Raw genomic sequence first — 23025 nt, forward strand, 5'->3', positions numbered from 1 at the left:
TCTCTATCAACTTGGGGGGTAATAATAATTTTTGATTTCCATAACTTGTAACATTTTCTCATTTCGCAGGGGGGTAATAATAGTGATTCGGGTTACTCGCTTTTACTAACTTTAAAATCAAAGAGAATTTTCGCAGATGGGTAATAAATTTTTTACACCCATAATATGATGTGAGAGAATCCGGTGGCATTCTCCAAAGAGCCAAGGGTTCGCAACCTTTATCTCTCGTCCAATTATAAAAAGGAATTTCAAAGTTGAATTGTGGATTTAGACGCATGCTAAATTCCCACAGTTCATAAGGTGGATTTTTAAATTTTGAAAAGAGTTGAGCCGATGTAACTGTAGCTTGAAGCAATATTTGCTAAGTATTTCTTTAAAAGCAAAATTCCTGTCGGTAGGGAAATGTGGACAAATCCTGATCCCAAGGATAAAAATAAGTACAAAATATTTCTGATATAATGCTATTGATTAGAATTACATATACACAAAAATTTATACAGCGAATTAGTGCAAATTATTCTAAAAATAAATAAACAAAAAAAGCAAGCACACATTGTTTCAAGATCATAAGCAACAATACACTGGATGTTTAAATTAGAGCCGCCTCATTCTATCAATGTGACAAAACAAAAATTGAGTCCTGAATGCAAAAACCATACAACATAAAAGAACCTGCATGGATACAGTGATTACCCTACACCGGGGGTCGCTAAAGTACATCAATTTTACACAAGTACTACATTAATTTTGCTTTTTAATTATGAAAACCAGTGCAATACATAAATCGGAGAAGTTGCCCACTTGCACAATAATGTTGACTTAACAGGGGTTGGGAAAATTTTTAATATATTGGAAGGGGTCGCGACTTTGAACGTTTGGAAAGCCTTGCCCTACACCAAGTGATGTGTTTCAGGAGGTTGAGAAGGGGGAGCTAGACGAGTGACAACGACTAGTGTTTTATTCGGCGTTTCAAAAGTTTGTATTAGATTTGGGTAAAGTATGTCAATGCAGCTTGCATAGTGGCATAAATATATTATCTGAAATGAGGGAGCCTGTTGTCAGTGAACTCTACCCCCAAAAAAACTGCTTTTACAGTTTTGAATACCACTGCTGCCTACAATTATAGAGGGTGAACCTATACCTCCTGGAATTTCAAACACATTGATTACGGGTTTGACATCGTATTTTGATTTCAACTCAAAACTACAATTTTAGTCAAATATCTAGAAAGTGGAACATATACTAATGCAGATGGACAATAACATGTTTTAAATGTTGCATTATCGCAAATAGCAAAATATCTGCCAAGTCTTAGATTTGGAAACAGGAGACCTTGGATTAAAAACTGCAGAACATACTGCATGGATATTTCATGCGTACTTTCTTCTATAAAACTTATTTTATAAAATTTGAAAAATAAATTTTGGGATTCTGCATAAAACGAAACAAATTACGAAACAATAGGAAATTGTCAATCTGAATATGATTTTCAACCAGATATTAACAGAAGTAAAAAACATTGATTGTTTGGTACTTTCGTAGTACCTAGGTGAACCAAGATGGCGGAAATAGGAACGGAAATGTAGTATGTGTACCAGACTACCAGGTAAGCCATAATTTTATTAAAATTTTCCCTATTTTAGTTCTCTTACAAGAACTAGCCAAGTGACTCCAGTAGTATTTGTACCTGAATTTATGGCCAAACCTGGTACACATACTACATTCCGGTGTCCGCCATCTTGGTTCACTACTACGAGAGTACCAATTGTTTTAATAAATTATACACAAGCATCACAATGATGTTTTTCCAGAACTGTGAAGTCAAAGCCATACATCTGCATTTTTTTTTTGTGATATCGGAGCCATATTCTTCAATGGCTGGATCTAACTTTGATTCCACATCTCTGGCATTGTCTTATTTTATACCAAATTTATATTGATTTAAAAAAAATTAAAATATATGTGAATATTGAAGTATATTTGGAAAAAATGAAAAATTACGCTTCATGTATTTAATGGAGATTACGGACATAAAAGTGCAGGTATATAGATAGATAGGGTGTACTAGAAATAAAAAGACTTATACCTATTCTGAAATTAAAAAACATTATTCACAAACGGTGGATCTTTGTTTATAATGGCTGTACCTTATACAACAAGATGACGAGATTTGTATCAAAAATAAATTGTGCTATAGATGAGCAGGCACCAAGAATGACAGGGAAACTGAAGTTTAATAAATGATGTAGTGATGACAGGAAAACTGAAGTTTAATAAATGCTATTGTGATGAAAGGGAAACTAAAGTTTAATAAACGATTTTGGGATGATAGGGAAACTGAATTTTAATTGAATGTTATTGTGATGACAGGGAAACTGAAGTTTAATAAATGGTGTTGTGACATACAGGGTGTCCATGAAGTCCTTTACCAATTTTAATTTTGTTATTAGGGTCAGTTCTCAATATATCTTAACAAGCTTTGTTGTTTTACCTCATTTTATACATCTGTGAGGGCCAAAACAACATATGTTATCGGTAAATTCTCTTTCGAAGTATAAAATATTTTAGGACTTTATAGACGGTGACCGTACATTTGAAACAATGTGTATATCCACGGGTTCAATCTATATGCGGGTGCTAAAACCCATGGGTTAGGGTTAGTATGGGTTTAACTATCCGTGAAACAAAAAAAATTCCATAGGTACAATAGCATACAGGTGCAATTGTCATGGGTTCAAATGTAATGGAACCTTTATAGACAGCCTGTAAAATATGGCTGATCAGTGAATCTAATTCTATAAGATGAATCTGACAATGAAGTATTATGAAAATGGTTCTTGATTAGAAATTCCCTCTTAAATATATTACGTTACTAGAAAACAATATATATCTTCTCAAAATAAGTTTAGTACTATTATATGAACATGATTTTAACAAAGTCATTTATTGAATTAAGTTTATCGGTCAGAACTGACACATATACTTGTGGAGCCTTGGCTGGCAAAAAATGACTGTAGTAATTAGTATAAACAAAAAGACATGTGTCGTTTATTTTAACACAGAAATAGCGCAGGTGCGTCATAATTTGAAGTTTAATGTGGCAATTGTTTATAGATGTAAATTAACGTGCCCCAGACACTATCGTCAATGTGCACATTTGGCCCAGTAGTATATAAAGTTTGCCAACCAAGCTGCTGTACATATAACAATCGTGGTACGATACTTGTTATGCAAAATTTGGGAAAAGACATTCAAGTCGAATTAATTGCCGAGCAGGTAGTGCCGGGATTTGGTTTTAAATTGGCCTTGCTAATATAATATTGTGCAATCTTTTCGATGCTTTTTGCCAGGCCTGATTTCGCAAAAATAAATTGTGAATGTTATATCTATAAATAGAGTACTTTGGTTGCGATATTGCAAGCATAGCTTAATATAATTAGCAGAGGTATATGCGCACTATTGATGCCCAGTTTGAACATTATTTGTGAATGAAACCCAACAGGACCGATTCAACAATATATAATTCGACTGATTTAATTACATATTTGATTTTTATAAAATAGAAAAAATATTTTTTTTTCCAACATAATAAAAAATCTAAATCACTTGAAAACAGTGGTTTTTGTTTGTTGTGCTGACTTGGATTCAGGATATATTTATTACAGAATATGTTGACAGATTTTATTATGTTTCTATAGCAATTTTTTGGTTTAAAATTTGAAAAAAACCTTCACAATTAGCTTCAGAAAGAACACTTCCCAAGATTGACTCGAATTTTAGATATATAAAGTTATTTTTATAGAATATTTCAACAGCGTATTATTTAGTCTTTGACAGTTACAGGGTTACAATTTGAATCATGTTTCTTGCTTCGAACACATGAATCAATTTTTTGGTTTAAAATTTGAAAAAAACCTTCACAAATTAGTTTCAGAAAGAACACTTCCCAAGATTGACTCGAATTTGAGATATATAAAGTTATTTTTATAGAATATTTCAACAGCGTATTATTTAGTCTTTTACAGTTACAGGGTTACAATTCGATTATTTTTTTTCTTCAAACACATAGAGCGATTTTTTGGTTTGAAACTTAGAAAAACCTTCAAAAATTAGCTTCAAAAAGAACTCTTTCCAAGATTGACTCGAATTTGAGATATATAAAGGTATTTTTACAGAATATTTCAACAGGGTATTATTTAGCCTTTGACAGTTACAGGGTTACAATTCGATTATTTTTTTTCTTCAAACACATATAGCGATTTTTTGGTTTGAAACTTAGAAAAACCTTCAAAATTAGCTTCAAAAAGAACTCTCTCCGACATTGACTAGAATTTGAGATATATCAAGTTATTTTTACAGAATATTTCAACAGTGTATTATTTAGCCTTTGACAGTTACAGGGTTACAATTTGAATCATGTTTCTTGCTTCGAACACATGCATCAAATATTTCAACAGTGTATTATTTAGCCTTTGACAGTTACAGGGTTACAATTTGAATCATGTTTCTTGCTTCGAACACATGCATCAAATATTTCAACAGTGTATTATTTAGCCTTTGACAGTTACAGGGTTACAATTTGAATCATGTTTCTTGCTTCGAACACATGCATCAATTTTTTGGTTTGGAACTTGGAAAAACTTTCACAAATTAGCATTGAATCAATATTTCAAGTTATTTCTACAGAATGTTTTTCAATAATACAGGGTGTCCATAAAGTTCCTTTGCAATTTCAATTTTGTTATGAACTCCATATATCTTAACCAGGTTTGTTGTTTTATAATCAGTGATTGTTTTTACTTCATTTAATTCATCTGTGAGGCCAAAACAATATATGATATCGATAAATTCCGCTTGCAATTTTCAAAAATTTAAGACCTAATGGGCATCCTATATATTACTTATCCTTCTACAGCGCAGGATTGCAATTTTTATTGTGTTTCTTGCTTCAAATACACTTAGAACTTTTTGGTTTAGAATATAAACTTTACATATTAGCGTAAAAAACCTTCAAAACTCTCTCCAGCATCTATCTATATGAATAATTAACTAAATATTTGAACCCAATACATTTTGGGGCTAAAAACGACCCGTTTGGTGAATGCCACTACTACAAATGTAAAATAAAAAAAAAGAGAAAACTTTCCACTAACAGGATGTTGCCTTATACCAAACAAAAAAATGAATAATCGAAAAAGTTTTCGATCGCCTTGAATTTCAGAACAACCAATTATAATTTTAAAATTGTGTGAGGAACCTGGTATTTTGCAACTATAAGAATTGCTTGCACTATGACCCTATATCAAAAAATTAAAAGTCCACTAATAAGAGATTGGCTGATAAAAAAATATGTGTTAAGTATACACTAGGTCAGAGCTACTCAACTATTTTTATCGAAGGTCCGCAAACAAAACTTCAAAATTATTTGGGTCCGGTCTTTCCAGAAATGATATTTCGGCATCCTTAAACGAGCACTTCCTCGACCGACTAATGATTAGTAGCAAATTAAAATTGTTTATTATGGTGTTATAGTTCTTTTCGTATATATTCAAAACTTTGAAAGTCATTTTATGATAGGAAATTCAAAAAGTGGGGCTAATGATCCAAAATAAATAATTAGGTGCGGTCCAAATCCAATACTCGAAAGGTCCGGATTCGGACCGCGGTCCGCCAGTTGAGTAGCCCTGTTCTAGGGTAGTGGTTTTCAGAACGATGGGGCGCAGACAATTTTTTGAAAGCGTGTGAAGATTAAAAATAAAATATGTGTGTTTGATTCATCTTGCCCGCCTTATTTTGGATATTTACATTTCTTATTATTTAGAGATTGCCTCATACTATCTGTTATTTGTAGCTTACGTTAAGCTAGTTATTTTTGAGGTGGGCGCGAGACTTGACAATTCTAAAATAGGCTTAATAAAAAGTTTGAGAACAACTGCCCTAGAACACACTATCGCAACTTTTTAAACAATTGAACAGAGAAAGTAGGGGAATCGAGAAATTCAAAAAGAATTCTCGAAATCAAATTAAAATAGGGTTAGGCACAAAACCTTCCATTTTTAAAATAAAATTAGAATTTAGGCGGTTCTTTGCCCCACCAATTATAAGGTTGACTTGGGTTATTGCATAAAATAATATATCACTCATCTAACTCTAAAAATTGTTTCTCAAACAACAAAAAAATATCTAAAACGCTTCCTCATCTTCATCTTCTCCGTCGAGCAAACCTTTGTGTCTGCTCTCCATTTTAAGAGCGGTTCGTTCCTCACTGATGCAGAAAGAGCGATCAAGCTGTCTTCGCATCTTCAACCACCTGTTAAACATTTTTGAATTGTTGAATTGTTATCAGTATAGGTCAGGCGAGTCATTGTTGTAAACTGCTTGTCTGAGGAAGTCTGATTTCGGTCAGACTAAATGTTACAGAAATACATTTGTGTTAGTGTGCAGCAGAACTCTCGAACTGCATAGTATGTTAGTTTGTTATTGAGGTACTTAACTTGTGGTATTTAGTTTTATTAAAGGAACTCAAGATGAAAACCACCGACTTTAATGGAGTTCTTCTAGTACAGTGGTTGTCAAACGGTGGGGCGCGACCCACACGTGAGGCACAGACAATTTTTTCAGGGGGAGTGAATTTAGCTAGTTTTTGAGGCTGGGTGCGAGACTTGACAAATTTAACCGGTATTGTACCTCATTGTTTTTGAGTTGAGGCATGAGATTTGACAAATTCTAAAAAAAAAGGGGGGGTGGCACGGCTTGAAAAGTTTGATAACCACTGTCATAGTCATTTTGGCGCTCCCGAAGTATGCGAACCAAGATGGCGGACATCGGAACGTAACATGGGTAACAGGTTAGGGTTAGGCGATGATTTTTTCCCAATTTTCCTTATTTTAGTCCTATTATCAGTTCGAAGACTAGCCAAGAGCCTCCCGTAGTATTTATAGCTAAAATTATGGTCTAACCCTAACCAAGTACACATATTACATTCTGATGTCCGCCATTTTGGTTCGCATACTTCGGGAGCCCCGTCATTTTTATATATTTATCATCACATACTTGTAAACTAGAAAGTAGATGATTCCAACGCCAATAGACACGAAGGCAAGAGCCCAACTCCAGAACATTGTGATGAACATCACATTTAAATGTACTTTTCCTTCATTGCATGTTTTTTCTTCACCACTGCTATTGTGTTCTGGGAAAGAAAGAAAATTTTGAGATCTTTACTTGATGATATCTAAAAACCCACAAGAATAGTATACATCAGGGGTGGGCAAGGTGTTAAGACCATGTAAGTGTGACATAAAATTCACATTTTATGAACAATATTTACAGTGTTACAAAAGCAAGAGTGGAAAACAATAAGCTACGAGCCAAAACAAAATCTAATCGCAATCTCAACAAATTCCTTGAGCTATTTTTTAGATTTTAAAATTTGGCTTTAGTTTGGTTGTGGTAGTATCATACGAACCAGATTGATTCACCCAACAAATGAGCCAGATTTGGCACGTAGTTTGCCATGTCAGGTATAGGGTGTCCATAAAGTCTTGAAATTAAAAAAAAATGGAATTTATCAATACCATACATTGTTTTGGCCCTCGCATATTGAATAGAGTAAAAACACTAAACAATTATGGATTAAAAAACAACAAACCTGGATAAGATATATTGAGAACTGACTTCATAACAAAATTGAAATCATAAAGGGTCTTTATGGACCCTATGTGTATTATGGATATGTATTACTCAGGGCTGTGAATGGCAAAAAATTTACATTTGACTTTGGGCTAAAAAAAATTTTGACTTGAATCCCAATTAGGAGATTGGAATTCGACTAACGTCCCTGGGTTGTTAAGAGTTTTGGCTCTTCCACCAGTTCCAAACTACGAGAAAACCAAATTTTGATAACAAAAACATTTGCGTATGTATCCTTCTTTAATAGTTAGTTAATTGAGAGCGCTTTGTAAACTGAAATTTTTGAGTTTCATTCAAATATTCTGACTTTCATGATATTGAAGTAAAGCAAGGTTTTCAAATGATGGAGTGCGGCCAACATGGCGTAGACAGTGATTTGAGGGAGCGTAAAGGTAATACAAGATAAAAATATGATTTTGCCCGCCTTATTTCAGATATTTACATTTCTTTATTTTTGATATGTTGATTTATTGTGCTTTCCACATACTTGCAATGTGTTTCTATATAAAACATACGGACCTCCTGAAGTATGCGCACCAAGATGGCGCACAACCTGAACCCAGGTTGTGTACCAGGTTAATGTTCAGGTTGTGCGACATTTTGGTACGCATACTTCGGGAGCACCAAACATACTTTCGCTTACTATGTGTTATTTGTAGCTTATTGTTAGCTAGTTATATTTGAGGTGGGACTTGAGACTTAACAAATTCTAAAATGGGGACGCGACCTAAAAAGTTTGAAAACTACTGATCTAACCTGTCCTTTCCTCTCAATTCTAATCTTCTTTCCTTCTGTTTAATAGAGAAATCCAGGTCTTTCTTAATACCATTCCATAAGCTTTTTGCAACATCTACACTGCACTCATTGCCACTGAGGTTATTAATACTAATTTTCTGCATAGATAATTTAGTTTGAAGGAAACACCTACACTGTCTGTGAATCAATTAAACAGTTGAAAAAAGTTGAGGCAAGGAACAAGGCATGCTGCACAGGTACAATCTGGATAAAACTGGCTTAAACACTAATTTTCTGCAGGAAATGGGTCGCGACCTACTGGTGGGTGCAAAAGGAATCTTAGTGGGTCGTGAAAAGATGTAGAAAGCTTTGATTAATTATACTGGTTATTAGGATCGGTGGCGAGTCGAGACGACTCGTAAATCTTCAAAAAAAGAAATTAAATTTAAATTCTAATCTGTGAAAGTTTCCTTTTTACGATCTTCTCAAAGAAAAAAAATTTGCTACACAAAGAATGACCGTGTGGCTTTTTTATGTATAGCAGTTTTGTACACTGTACAACACTTCTTACCGTGTTTCCTCGAAATTTAGACAGGATTTAGATTTATTTTCTTTTGAAGAATAACACTATGTTTTTTTTTGGAAGAGGTCTTTTGTGTCATTTATCAAAAATAAAATTACATTGTAGAAAATCACAAGATATTTTACTGAACATTATATAAAAACCGACATCCATTGTTTTTATTTGTATTTCCTATACAAAAATCAAGTGACAAATATCATAATTGTGATATCAAACAATCTTGAATAGTGGTGTCATCTTCACCTTACCTCAGGCCAATGAACCTTTCCTCTCCCACACATTTTAAATTTAAGGGTAGGGTTTAGTTAAAATCATTTTGAAAATTCAAATTAATATCTTATTTTCAGGTGAGGTCTTATTTTCGAGGAAACACGGTAGTTTCGCGATGATTAGCCATTGCTGTGTTCTGTGTTATGTCATGAAAAAACAAAGGAAAATTAAAGTTAAGTGGGTCGCCATAAGCTGTGGTAATAAATAGTCAGTCCCAACTCTAAAAAGTTTGGGAACCACTGCTATAATTTATATTCTATATCTGAAGAAGTTAATGCAATGTTGGATCAGTAAAAAATTTTGCTATGCAGTTTGATATCCTAAACACACCATTTACAGTAAGCTATAATGTGAATTTCCTTTCCTTTTCAATTCTCAGTTTAGTAAGAAAAGTCGGGTCTCTCATATTTACTAAAATTAAAATTATTATTATTATTATTACTGACTTTAATGCTAATTTTTTACGTGGGAACTTTATGTAAAAAGAAAAACTATACACTGACTGAAAGCGATCAAATAGATGAGGTAGCAATGACAGCTCTATTAGCCATTGATTCGCCGAGCTAATTCATGTGATACCAAAACATAACTCACCGAATTACTGTCCTGAACAAAAGACTTCAATATCTGTAATAGGAAATTCTCAAACACTGAGAGAGCCGGTATTAACTTGAGCTGATCACTGTACCTTCTCTGCTCCTGGTTTTGAGCCTGCCATTTCAACTCAAACCTTATATACCTTATTTACCTCTTAAAAATTAAGAATCAACCAAATAATTTTCAAATTAAATTTCCATGTGAATTTACAAGTATCTACGAAGATTTCTCTGACTGAACATGCCCCAATTTAATACACTTTCCTAAACATATTGAAACAAATTACAAAATGAACTTACGATGTTCTTTTAATTCTGCTAGTTGGTGAGCGTCCATTTTTGCCTCCGTAAAGCATGGATCCCATCGTTCTCCACTAGGTGGATACAGAATGTAAGCGACCTGGAGAAAAAATGTTAATGTTAAATTAAACAAATCGACAAGACTATTTGATTCGAAAGTTTTGCTGCACAATGACACAAATGTATTTCTATAACACTTTATCTAAGGTAAGATTTCTTCAGACAAGCTCGTGTTAGTGTGCAGCAAGACACTTGAATTAAATAGAATATCCATCCTTATTGCTGCTACAGCACCCTTGCGTTATACACATACGGATCCACTTGCGCTAAAGAGCAGGGAAATTTAGTTGGTTTCGTGTAACCCTAACAAGAGGTTAACCGAATTGGATGGATGGACGCCCAATTAGGCTTTGACTTACTCAATGAGATATAACAGCAGTTTTGGATCTGGTTGAAATAAAATTAAGTTTTTACTTGCAAACATTTCAATATATGTTATACTTCCAGGGCATTCAATCAAGCTTGGGGAAAACTTGATGCATGAAAACGATAACCAATATGTGTCTAAGAAATATGGGAGCACAACTTGCAGAATCAAAGTTTCTAAATATGGTAAACTGAATGAAAGGAGATTTATTTTTTCTGGTGATTATTACTGAGACGACCTTAGTTATTATTGGTATTATGAATTCAATAAATCCTTCAATATTATGACCAGAAGTATGATCTATAAAAGTCAAAACTTGACCTGATCGAATTATTATGATCAGTGATAGATTAAAATTGATAAAACGAATTTTCATATTATATTTAGTTTGCAAGCAAAAGAAGAGCTTGCTTCCAGAGCAACGAAAAACATATGTTCATAGCTATTGTTTCCTATGAAAAGCACCATAAGGTACACTAGCGGAGAAGCAAGATACGGGCCACAGTTGGCCATCATTGATTGATTATTAAATGATTCATTGGTATATAGCTGGTATTTCCAGCATTCATGTAAATAGTTCATACTATTATTACTTATTATTGAATGCTCTGCTGCATATCGCTTTGATAACTTATTAACAACTTGTGCATGAATCTGTACTGGAAAGACTTCTTTGGGGAGTTTGACAGTGATAGTAAGTATGAATTTGGCGGATTTTGAGACACTTCTTACCATTATTAATTACGGTAAACTAAAACATACTAATAGTGGGTATCATTTTCATTACATATCTTCTGCAACCATTCGATGTGATGGATGCGTACGGCATGTTACGATTTGTAGGGTTGACTTATATGCAAATTTTTATAAATTCATTGTTTTAAGGACGTTTCCAGGGGGCAGATGTGAAATCAGTTTATATGCAAGTATGTACGGCATGTTACGATTTGTATGATGATCGATTCATATGCTAATTTTTATGAATTCACTATTTTCAGGGGGTCGGCCTATATGCGACGATATACGATACTTGTTCTCACAGAAAACCAATCAATATTTTATATGTACCAGAAATATATATTAAAATATATCCCGAAATTCCCGATTAAATTTAATCAAAACTATCTCAATAAGACAAATGGATAACGATCCGCCTAATTAACTATTAGTTAACAGTCCTATACAAGCGTTCTATTTGTGAAACATTCGACTCAAAGGAGAAATGATGATTTGTACAAATAAGTGAGTCATTACACAAACAAGGGAAATGTTTACAATAGTCACATGATCTGTTGGCCACATCGCTTGTACGATCAGGGTGTCACGTTTCCATGTGTGATATAACAGACATGAAATCTGTTATATAATAAAGGTAACTGGGTCATGGAGCCACCATATTGTATTTTAATATTTGATAATTTAGAAATGAATTTATTTTCAATGATTTAAAACGTGTATTTTGGGGGGAAATATATCATAAGGGTAATATTAAATAGATTAATATTCTAATTTAAATAAGTTTTCGTTATTTCAGAACTATGTATTATAATATGTGTGTGTTACTTACAGCATGAACCACCGTCCTTTATAATAAATACAGTATTTAAGGAAAATGAATTATCACTTATTAGAAATTTAAACTAAAAAAGAAAGAATAGTCCTCAAGACTTAAAGATGACAAACTTTTAAAAACAAAAGCTTAGCACTTTCGAACAACTATTAGTCTGATTGATTTCGATTTCAGTACTCAAAGATGAAAGTATTCCCTAGAAGCCTACTTCTTGTATTTTATTTTTAAAATATTCAATTCAAAAGTCCAAAGATATATCACCCAAAAATTTTGTTGTTTTATTTTAATTCATGGCAAAACTATTTTATTCTGTCAAATGTGGCCCTCTACATGACGGATTTTTGATAGTCCGGCACTCAGTCACATTTCAGCGTCGGTTGCATATGGCTTCAAAAAAAGCAGTCGCACCAATCACAATGATTAATTGAGTAGCGTTGATCTGAGTAAATGTGTGTTAGTTTTTGTTATCGAGTAAGCCTACTAAAAGTTGAGAATTAGTTCTGTGTCAATAAAATATCAAAAATGCATATTTCGAACTGTTTAGCATATTCAACATGAACAGATTCCACAAAAAATTTTAAAATATTAAAAGGGGCCGCAACCTCAAAAGTTTGGGAAGTCCTGGCATAGACTACAGGTACTGTACTTTGTTAGTGATTGGACCTTTGTGTGCATATATTTCGGCGCTCCAGAGGTACTAATATGGAGGTAACTAATTTTGTTCGCCTACTTTACATCAAGTTGTGTAAAAGGACTGAAACCTATCGGCAGGGGGTATATTCACTTGGCTAACACAGACAGTCGCCTAATTAGAACTGAAAAAGGGAAAATCAGAATAAAATTATGACCTAATCCTAACTTGGTACACATACTACGGGAGTTCCGGGCAGGTGGTTAGTTAATGGACTTTAGTGTCAACATATCCAAGCAATTCTATTTTGTTTGTTAGATAAATACCCACCATCCAGAACCAAACTCCTTGGAATATCAGCAGAATTGAGTGGAACATTTCCAGGAGATGTAAGACCGCACGATTGTTGATCAAAAATGCTTCTAACAATGCGAAAAGTGCACAAGGCCAAACCGCAATCACCTAAAAGATAAAAAAATCATTAGGAAATATAATTTCTTCCCTGGATTAATGCATGATTCTGTTATTTTTTTTTTTTTCAATGAGAAAAATTTTAAAAATGAAATAATGAATGAACAAATATTTGAATTGGGCATTACAGTAAATAGGTGACATTTAATAAAATTTAGAATTTGGGAAAAATAAGATTGAAAACGATCCTTCTAAAAACAATAACTACCGGTACTTACATTATATATTGTTAGATTTCAGTGTCTATAATGTACAAGACCTTGTTTAAAATAGAAGTAGCAAATAAGCTTCGTATAATGAAAAAAAATAAAAAATCATATTTCTATGTGGGAATAATTTTAACTTTTGTTTTGCAAACTAAATTTGGCCCCCTCTATTATCAAATTTTGTAATTCATAAATTTTAGTAACCAGGACATACAGAACAACCGACCAACTGATCCATATTTTATGAGCAATAAAACTATTGTAACAAACTAGTTTCACTCTTCATGTTCCAAAAATACACAACCCAAGATTGGAATTAATGCCAAAGTGATGTGACATATACCGGTATACAAAAAATTCCTAATTTTGTATCCAAGTTTTATAACTCTAGTTTTTGTGAATGAAGGGCAGGGGAGATGGAGCCAGGCTTGTCATAATAGATAGAGCAGGAGCCATAGCTAACAAATTTTAGTTCCAACTTTGAAGTATCTAATTATTTTTCCATGTCATAATTTATGATACCCATGCAAGTAATAAAATCAGATTCAGATTATTATATATATTTTATTAACTCATTCCTCATAGCCTATTAATTTATAAGTTTCAAGATAAATTTGTATATTTACAACGTGCAATTGCAATTCCGACTTTACGAGTATGTACTTTTGACCCTATTTTATAATTTTGAAGTATTTCCTATTCCAATTTCCTGCTTTTTGTCAGTCCTTAATATATTTTTGTCGGTCCGTGAGATCATTTTATTTGATGCTATGTTATTTGATGATATGTCTAAGTGACAAAGTTGGGAACCCATTGCCATACACAATTACGCAAACCAGATTGAACCCAAATAAAAATAACATAATCTCTTCCACGAAATATCAAGTATATTTATGAGCTTTCGTTAGATCATAGTCTAACTTCTTCAGATAAAACAAGATATGGCGTAATCGACTAGCGAACTCCATAGCATCTAACATACAGATATAATTCAGTGGTAAAATAATATTGCATTTCACTGGGTGATCCAGAAGTATGTGTACCAATATGAAGGTAACTAATTTTGTTCGCCTACTTTGCATCAAGTTGTGTAAAGGGACTGAAACCCATGGGCATAAGAATATATTCACTTGGCTAAAACAGACGGTCCCCGAACTCGTAATAAAACTAAAATAAAGAAAATCAGAATAAAATTATGGCCTAACCCTAATCTGGTACACACACTACGGGAGTACTTCACACACACTGCACCTAATAGATTTTATTTTATAATGCACACGTAGCTACTAAGCACTTTAATTTCAACTTTTAAAGATTAATTTGTGCTGATGTTTGGTGACAGAGGTAATACAAAAAAAATTATTGACTACAGAAACGGAGCTAGCGCCTTTGAGATTTCTAACAGGCTCCTAATCCCTGTGTGAATATTGTTTTCATTTTGTCAGGCAGCAGATTTATTAGGTTGGCATGATCAAAGACATGCTATATTTGGTAATCTGCCCAGAGGGAAACCCTTTAACATGCTATCTAAATCTTTATTTATTAATCCTTATTTGGTTTGGGAAACCATTACAGAGAATAAAGTTGATGAAGCTGTTAGTACAGCTAACTTCGCAATATTATTTTTAAGAAACTCTTTGAAATAAAATTTTTTTTATTTTAAGAACCATTTGAATTCAATATTTTATTGAATCAAATTTTTGTTTTTTTTGAACATGCTCAATTTCATTCTTATCAAATATACAATTCACCACATTTTTCTATTATACCTTAGTTTAAACATTCTCAATAAAGAAACGAGAATATCGGTCGGAGACCGAAGACTTATCGATCTTAGATCGGTTATTAGTTAATAACTCGCTAATTATACGACATAATTAACCCAAAATCTATAGGCTTCTGGTCCGAGGTAAGATGCATGCACATGCAAAATTTGGAGCAGATTCAACCACGCATTCGTGAGATATCGCGTTCATCTAACAGACAGACAGACAAACATACAAACAGACAGACAGACAAACAGACAAATACCTATCGACATCTTAAGATCGATAAGTAATAAATAATAATATTTAATATGGAACTCACCAATAAGACATGGCATCTCGTGTCGATCATCGATCTTCCATGCAAATGAAAAAAAAACAAATATCCTTCAACAAACAAAGCGAGGCCTCCCATGATTCTATCTAATCCTGAAAATATACCGGAGTTGACTGACAATTACTTGAAATTTTGGCGCTCCCGAAGTATGTGCACTAAGATGGCGCGCAACCTGAACCCTAACATGGTACACATACTGTGTTGAGGTTCTGAGCCATCTTGGTGCACATACTTCAGGAGCCCCGAAATTTTTTTAGGCAGATTATGTGACTTATGTCTAGTATGTAAGCCTATGTAAAATGTATACACAGGTATTTAAATTATAAAATGTATACCAGTATATCACTTACACAATATAGTTTTATTTTCAAATTTCTGATTTAAATACATTTTACCTTGAACATTTATTAATAATGGCGGCACAGACATTTATTTAGATAGATAGGGCCAAGAAATTGATTTCTGAATCGATCGTAAATGAATATTCTCAGTCATATTGGACACCAGAAGCATGACAATTGAAAAATGGATGAACAAAACTATTTTTCATCAGGAAACTGAATACCAAATTCAAAAATTACAAAACAATTTCAATTTATTAACATTCTTATACCAAATATAATAATATTATCCTTCTGAGTGGGCCAGATACAGATAATAGACATGGTTACTGGTCCAGAAGCTCAAAATTCAGTATGAAAAACTATGAATGAAAAGTAGTTTATTTACATCAGCTAGGCTAACGTTTATATAATAATACAAAGCCCAATGTATAATTAGGGTCGTTATGACGTTATTTTTATCAACATTTTCAACAGAAATTTATATCCATAGAACCTATAGTAGTAATTTCTGTAGACAAAAGTGGGCCGAATAAAACACTCGGGTGGGTCGGATCTGGCCCACGGGCCGTCATTAGCCCACCCCTGTATTATAATATCCAGCTATATTTCGTCAAAGACTTGCTAATTAAAACTACAATATCAAGTTACCAAATATCTGTTTTTCGATTATTTAATCCCGTACAACCTGAATACAACGTTTAATAATAAAGCACAAACCTTTAGGCACTACATTTTTTGCAGTATAAGAAATGATGTCTGCCAAACCAGATAAACCAAAAAAGAAATACATGGTAGCGTGCTGCCAGTTCATGGGATGAGTGAAATCGCCGTCAGAGTTATGTAAAGCTCCCATTGGGGCACCAGGATAGAAAAGTTCAACTAATGTACCTGAATGTAAGAGTAATGTGAAAATTTATAATAAAATTATTTGGACGACGCAATGGCCTAGTTGGCCGTTTGGACGACGCAATGGCCGTTTAATAATAAGATGTTAAAACTTTAATATGCTGTTATTGTGGAATATACCCTCAGGTAATAGTAATGTGAGACTAATTAATAAAATTATTTGGACAACGCCATGGCCTAGTGTTTTAGTCGTCAGAACTGTGTCTGTGTTGCGGAATATGCTCTCGGGTTCAAATCCCATGCCCCCACTCGCCCAGGGTGCAACGAATATCTGTGAACACATGAGCGACTACAAGAACATTGATAATTATGATAGTTTTTTTTTTCGTTAAATTAGGTAGGCCTATGTTTTCAAAGAGAAAAAAAAAACTGTATTACATAATCATTGGTGACGAAATGTTAATTAAAGGTAATTATTGAAGGAATATTGAATTTAACTCAATTTTGGACTGCCAATTGAGGAATACCGAGTCAGAAATTCAGCAATTTGACATTTCATTAATTGTGCCAACTGGCAGACATACAGACCTGTTACAGTCTATCGAGGAATACTGGAACTGAAATCCAGGAACATTTTATCTTTTGTGCCAACTGGCAGACTTACAGACCTGCTACTGTCAATTCAAAAAGAATAAAATGGTGCACGGAGTTGCGTCAAATATTATTTTATTACTTCACTTACCCACAGACGTAAAGAATATTTTCAGGCATCCTTCCACCACAAGCATAGAGCACGGTAGTTTTCCACAACAGTAGAAAGTTCCATAGTAGTTGTAATCCTTCTTACTTCGTGATCTGAGATGAGGAAAAGCAAAATTTAGTAAAAAATAATTTTCAATCGATTCCCAGAATGCATGCATCAGTTTTGTATTTCAAAGAACATGCGTAAAGTGGTACCAAAGGAATAACTTCCAGATTTGAAGTATTTTATATGACACGATATTTTTTATACAGCGCGTATCGCACATTTCGCTCTAAATATGGCCCTGCACAACATCCTATAACATGTGAAAAGCCACCGTTTTGAGAAGGATTGAAACCTTTCCGGTTCCTTATTGTCCACCCATCTTATTACACCCTGGGTAAAGTGGGGTACGAGATTTGAACTTGAGATGTGTAATCTATAGCCAACATGGTTGGGTGAAGCACTTCAACTACCAGACCATCGTGCCCAAAATTTATTTTATATCAACCAAATCCAGTAGTTGACTTGTATGTCACTCACAATGTCACAAACACGTCAATCCGAAACAGTACATATTTGTGATATTTGTTTATACTACCAAGTAGGAACACCATACAATGATACAATAGTAACATAATATGCTGATAATGCATGAATATTGAGATGCATGCACACCATTTTCTACCAAACTAAAGCAAGCAATAAAAAAAGACAGAGAATTTGAACGAGACTTACTTTAATCTATAGGTTTCTATGTACTGGTAAACTAAAAATGGTATCAGTATAAAGCACATGGATTTGTGCAAAAATATTCTATTATTAAATGGAAAGAGAAAAAAAATTCAGATCCAAAAATACACATCTGAAACCGATTTAAATGATGATGGGCATTCAGATTTCAACTAGGCAAAACATTGATGCCTCCATATTGACTTGCCTTGTTAATTAACGTAATTACTGGTTGAATGGGCCGAAGCATCTGTCAACATACTTTATTACTGCTGAATTAAATTTTTACCTACGGCAGTTAACTAATTGTTTGAGTATTGACTTGATTTTTAATAACACTAGGAAAACTTTTCCTTTTGACATTTTACATAGAACAAGATACACAGACAACAACACCGATCTACACCACCAGCTAATCTAAAATGATCATGCTTCTATACATTTATTAACATGATATGTAATAGTACTAACAAAGCAATATAAAATGGTATATATGGGTTTGAATCACAGCGCTATAATATACGATTATTGGATGGAAATATATCAGACAAATAAAATGTTCAAAATTAAAGTTCTTTGAGGAAACATATTAATTTCAAAAATGGTACTAACAAAGCAGTTTAATATGGTAGCCTATATAGATGTGAATAACAGCAATGTAGCTATATAGCTATGTACAATTGTTAGAAATTTATCATACCAATAAAATGTTCAAAGTTACAAATTCTTTGAAATGTATTAATTTCATAATGACTTGAGAATTGAGATACCCCGGAATGAGAGTGAAAAACCAAACCAGACTAATAAAATTTTCAAATTCCAAAATATTTTATTTTCAAGACGACTTGAGGTACACAATAATGAGTACAGGTAACTAAGACTTTCGGCACTCCCGAAGTATGTGAACCAAGATGGCGGACACCGGAATGTAGTTAGTATATGCACCAGGTTAGGATTAGACCATGATTTCAGTTACAAGTACTATAGGAGTCACTTGGCTAGTCCCCGAACTCATAATAGAACCAAAAAGCTGAAAATAGGAATAAAATTATGGCCTAACCCTAACCTGGTACACATACTACGTTTCGGTGTCCGCCATCTTGGTTCACTTACTTCGGGAGTACAAACTTTTTATAAATGTTACAAAAGTTCAAATGATATTTGATTACAAAACTATTACAATACACTTTATTCTACTTATTTTGAATGTGGCTAAAAGGCTCTTGAAAATAGTTACCATTTTCAATGAGGATTAAATTTATACACAACTAAATAACCGAACTTTAATATTGATCTACCATATTACCATAACTTAGAAATAAAATCTTGTGCACTAGCATGCATTCCTGTGTAAATTAACAAAAATAAATGAAGGTTTTATATTAAATTTAACATCGTGGCAAAAAAAAACGAAAAAAAAATGTTTAAAAATTTTGTTTCTGTTTTCCAAATCATAGTTTTCAACACCAAAAAATCCTGAATGTTTCTAATCAAAGAAATTCTAATCAAGAAAATTTCATCTCAGATTCAAGCTTTAAACTTGAGGAAAATCAAATTTTGATAACAAAAACATTAATATATGCAAAGCTTTGCTTATACACTGCTAAGAATGCTTGATAATCTTGATGCTTTTTCGATTTGGACTTATAGTTTATCGCTATTGAAATTAAGATTCCAGGCAACACAGTTTGAAAATTCAACTCTGGTAAAAACATGCCAAGCTCTAACTAAGAGTCAACAGAACAATAACAACACTAAATTTTCCAGAAATTCTATGATTTAAAAAAAAAAAGTTAGTTTAATTGATAATTTTTAGTTGATTCACCACTTTATAGCACCTCAATACAATACAATTAACGGTAGGTCAAAATTTAGAGTGAAATTGGGAATATGACTTGCTGTAAAATAAATTCGAATTGTTCAAAATAATTTACAAAGCATAATCCTAGATGAACTCATGTACAGGATGTGCTACTTTTATACATAAAGAATCACCCGATCATTCCCCTGTGTCATGCAAAAACACCAAGCATGCTATAAACTTACGTAAAGTAACTCCAGGAGTATCCAATAACATACCAGATACCAAAAAATATAAAAAAAGAACCAGGAAGAACGTGACCTCCGTAGCTACCCATTATTTTGGATAATAAAAGTAAAAATTTCACCTAAAAATATCTTTATATACAGTATTTATAGTTAAAATGATTTACATTATTTTGAGCAAAGTACAATAGATTAAACTTAACATTGAATCTATCAAGGGCCAAGGAAAGACAAATACAGCATGACAGTATCAATGATGTGCAAATTTTTTCACAAAGTGGTGGCAGACCTTTTTCGTACAGTCGAGCCATGAGAATAATAATTAGCAAAAAAGAGACAGTTTTTTGGATAAGAAATAATGTACAGGAGTACCTGCAGTATTTTTGTTGTCTTCAAATATAGACATATCGGTAAAATTGTTCAAAAATATTGAAATTAATGTCTAATCCAAAGTAAATATTTCATTGCCAAAAATATTGCTAAAGCAATAAATTTTACTCTAATTAAGATACTTTCTACAAAGTTGCACTAGCATACCGGTACTTATTATTAACCTATGTAACTATGTCTGTACAACTCAACTGCAACTCTGACTTAGAATTAGCTGGCGAGGCTCAAGATATTATTTTAGTTGCAAGTACATTTGACTGTGAAATGAAAGCTGTGCTCCAAATGACACAATATAATATAATAGGAATTCAACTGATTGATCAACTGTAATCGAAAAATAAATAAACTAAATAGGAATAAAGTGCATCAGAAGCCTACAAGAAATAAAAGATGTTATAAAATTTGCAAAGTAGATTGAATATTCTATTAATTATACAAAATATTTCATGACTCGTATTCTTGGAACTAGGCTTATCGCGACATCGCAAATCAGTTTTACGCGCTCGAAGGTTGAAAAATATCGGTGGATGAACAGTACACTAGCGATAAACTACTGGTTTGTTATTGTGCCCTCCAGAAACCACCTATTCACAATATCCTGATGCCCTCCCTAGACTGGTAAACTGAGGTCATATTATCATGACCTATACTCAGTCTTCCTCTGATATCCTGTCAAAAATGTGAGTCAAAAAAAATTTCGGCATCTATTATGCCTTTTGTGGTTTCCAGACAAGTTCTTTTTGTATATAGTTGGTGCACATGATAAAAAAAATTCAAAACTATACATAAGTCTTTTATTAAAATATAATCCATTCAAAGTTATTGAGCCAATGCTCTAAAATGAAGAACCAGATGCGGCCCGAAACGAATACTTAAAATGTCCAGATTCAGACAGCGTTCTGGCCTATTGTGCAGTTATTTTTTGCTTTCTCATTTCCTGGATTGATGAAGGACAAACGATATATTGGCAGATTCGAGGCATGACATGAAACTTTATTTGAGTAACCGAAAATAACCTAAATAAAACGACTCATTTTTAAAAACAGATATTTATTGCTTATGTTTTCGTTACAGCAATCAGTGTATCACAACATACTAGTGCGCCATTAAAGAGGCCAAAATATTTAAATAGTAGATCATATGCATCACGATTATGAGACTGTATAATTATGTGGTTTAGAAATACATTGTATGTGTAATCGTATACAGGTATAGGGCAGTATAGATGTGAAAAAATGGAAATCAAATCCGCGGTTTTCTGTGCGTGAGGTTTTGTGACTTATATTCAGACATCTAAGGTTCTCACGCACCGGGCTTGCTGCCTACTCGAAGCCCCTCATTTCAAAGACTCACATGCTTTTTTTTATGTTCCAGAAAATAGCCAGAATCTGGTGCTGTACTGCAACACTCTAGACATGACAGCGTCATTTTAAAAACAGAGAATGAGTAATTTTCCAGATTCATAAATAACAGATATCCTGCCCTAAATTCAAGTAGTATAAATACCATCTACTCACTTCAGATATCTTGAAATGTATAGAAAAGCATAATATATTCCAAATATAATAAAAAATGTCCCAGGAAGAGTATGTCCACCCCAGCTTGCCATTTTGTTACAGATACAGCACAGAATTTGTTTAGGCAAAGTTGATTTTAAGAAGTTAGAAGAACTAGTTTAAATCTGAAATAGATATAGGCTATTAAAATAAACATATTTAAAAGTTTTTTTTCAATACAAAAATATTTCAGTCTACGAAAGTAAAAGTTGTAACTGCTTAAATAATGTCAAACAAAAATATGATGTGAGATTTTCAAATTTTTTTAAAAATCCGTCAGCAGCGAAATTAAATTCGTGACAGACATGTTTAGGTATAACCCATGCCAAATAGGGTACCGGTACCCGTATACAGGTATAGGGTTTCTTGCGTAAGAGACTTTCATAAAAAAAATTGAGCTGTATTTCCATATCACGTTTTTGTTTGTTATTTCTATTAAAAGATCCATTATTATCAATAATGTATTTTATACAGATTTTACTGTAATAACAGACCTTCTAGTTAAAAAATCGAATAGACTTTCTTGACCTTCGACTTTTATGAAAATAGAAACAAAGGGGACAGACTAAAAGACGACACTTGAAAATTAGGCACTTTTTTAGGCCCCTCTCAAAAAAGGTAAATGGGAGTAATAACTTTTAAAAAGATACCGGTAATGAATTAGTTAAAAATATTTTATACAACATGTAAATTGCAACAATTCGAAGTGACCAAATAAGTGCCTAGCATATATGTTGTGATAGAGCACGTGCGCCTCCTTATAATACTACGTTTTAAATATTACC

At 33.1% G+C, this 23025-nt stretch overlaps 1 protein-coding gene across 2 annotated transcripts; it reads right to left on the reverse strand.

Moving 5' to 3' along the window:
• Positions 1-447: 447 nt before the first annotated feature.
• On the reverse strand, positions 448-22390 carry LOC120331840 (transmembrane protein 45B-like). Of its 2 annotated transcripts, none has more exons than XM_039399007.2 (10): positions 22202-22390; positions 17517-17629; positions 16646-16816; positions 15570-15676; positions 13135-13266; positions 10177-10276; positions 7054-7192; positions 3916-6310; positions 2751-3728; positions 448-2570 (listed from the first exon to the last, which is right to left on the reverse strand). In XM_039399007.2, exons 1-8 carry the CDS (start codon positions 22291-22293, stop codon positions 6184-6186), a joined length of 981 nt encoding a protein of 326 aa, XP_039254941.1. In that variant the 5' UTR covers positions 22294-22390; the 3' UTR covers positions 448-2570; positions 2751-3728; positions 3916-6183. The 2 variants fall into 2 exon arrangements, with proteins under 2 accessions (XP_039254941.1, XP_039254939.1); XM_039399005.2 differs by lacking the exon at positions 22202-22390 and adding an exon at positions 20295-20768.
• Positions 22391-23025: the final 635 nt, after the last annotated feature.

This window comes from Styela clava, chromosome 6, assembly GCF_964204865.1.
Source record: "Styela clava chromosome 6, kaStyClav1.hap1.2, whole genome shotgun sequence".
NCBI classification, from domain to species: Eukaryota; Metazoa; Chordata; class Ascidiacea; order Stolidobranchia; family Styelidae; genus Styela; species Styela clava.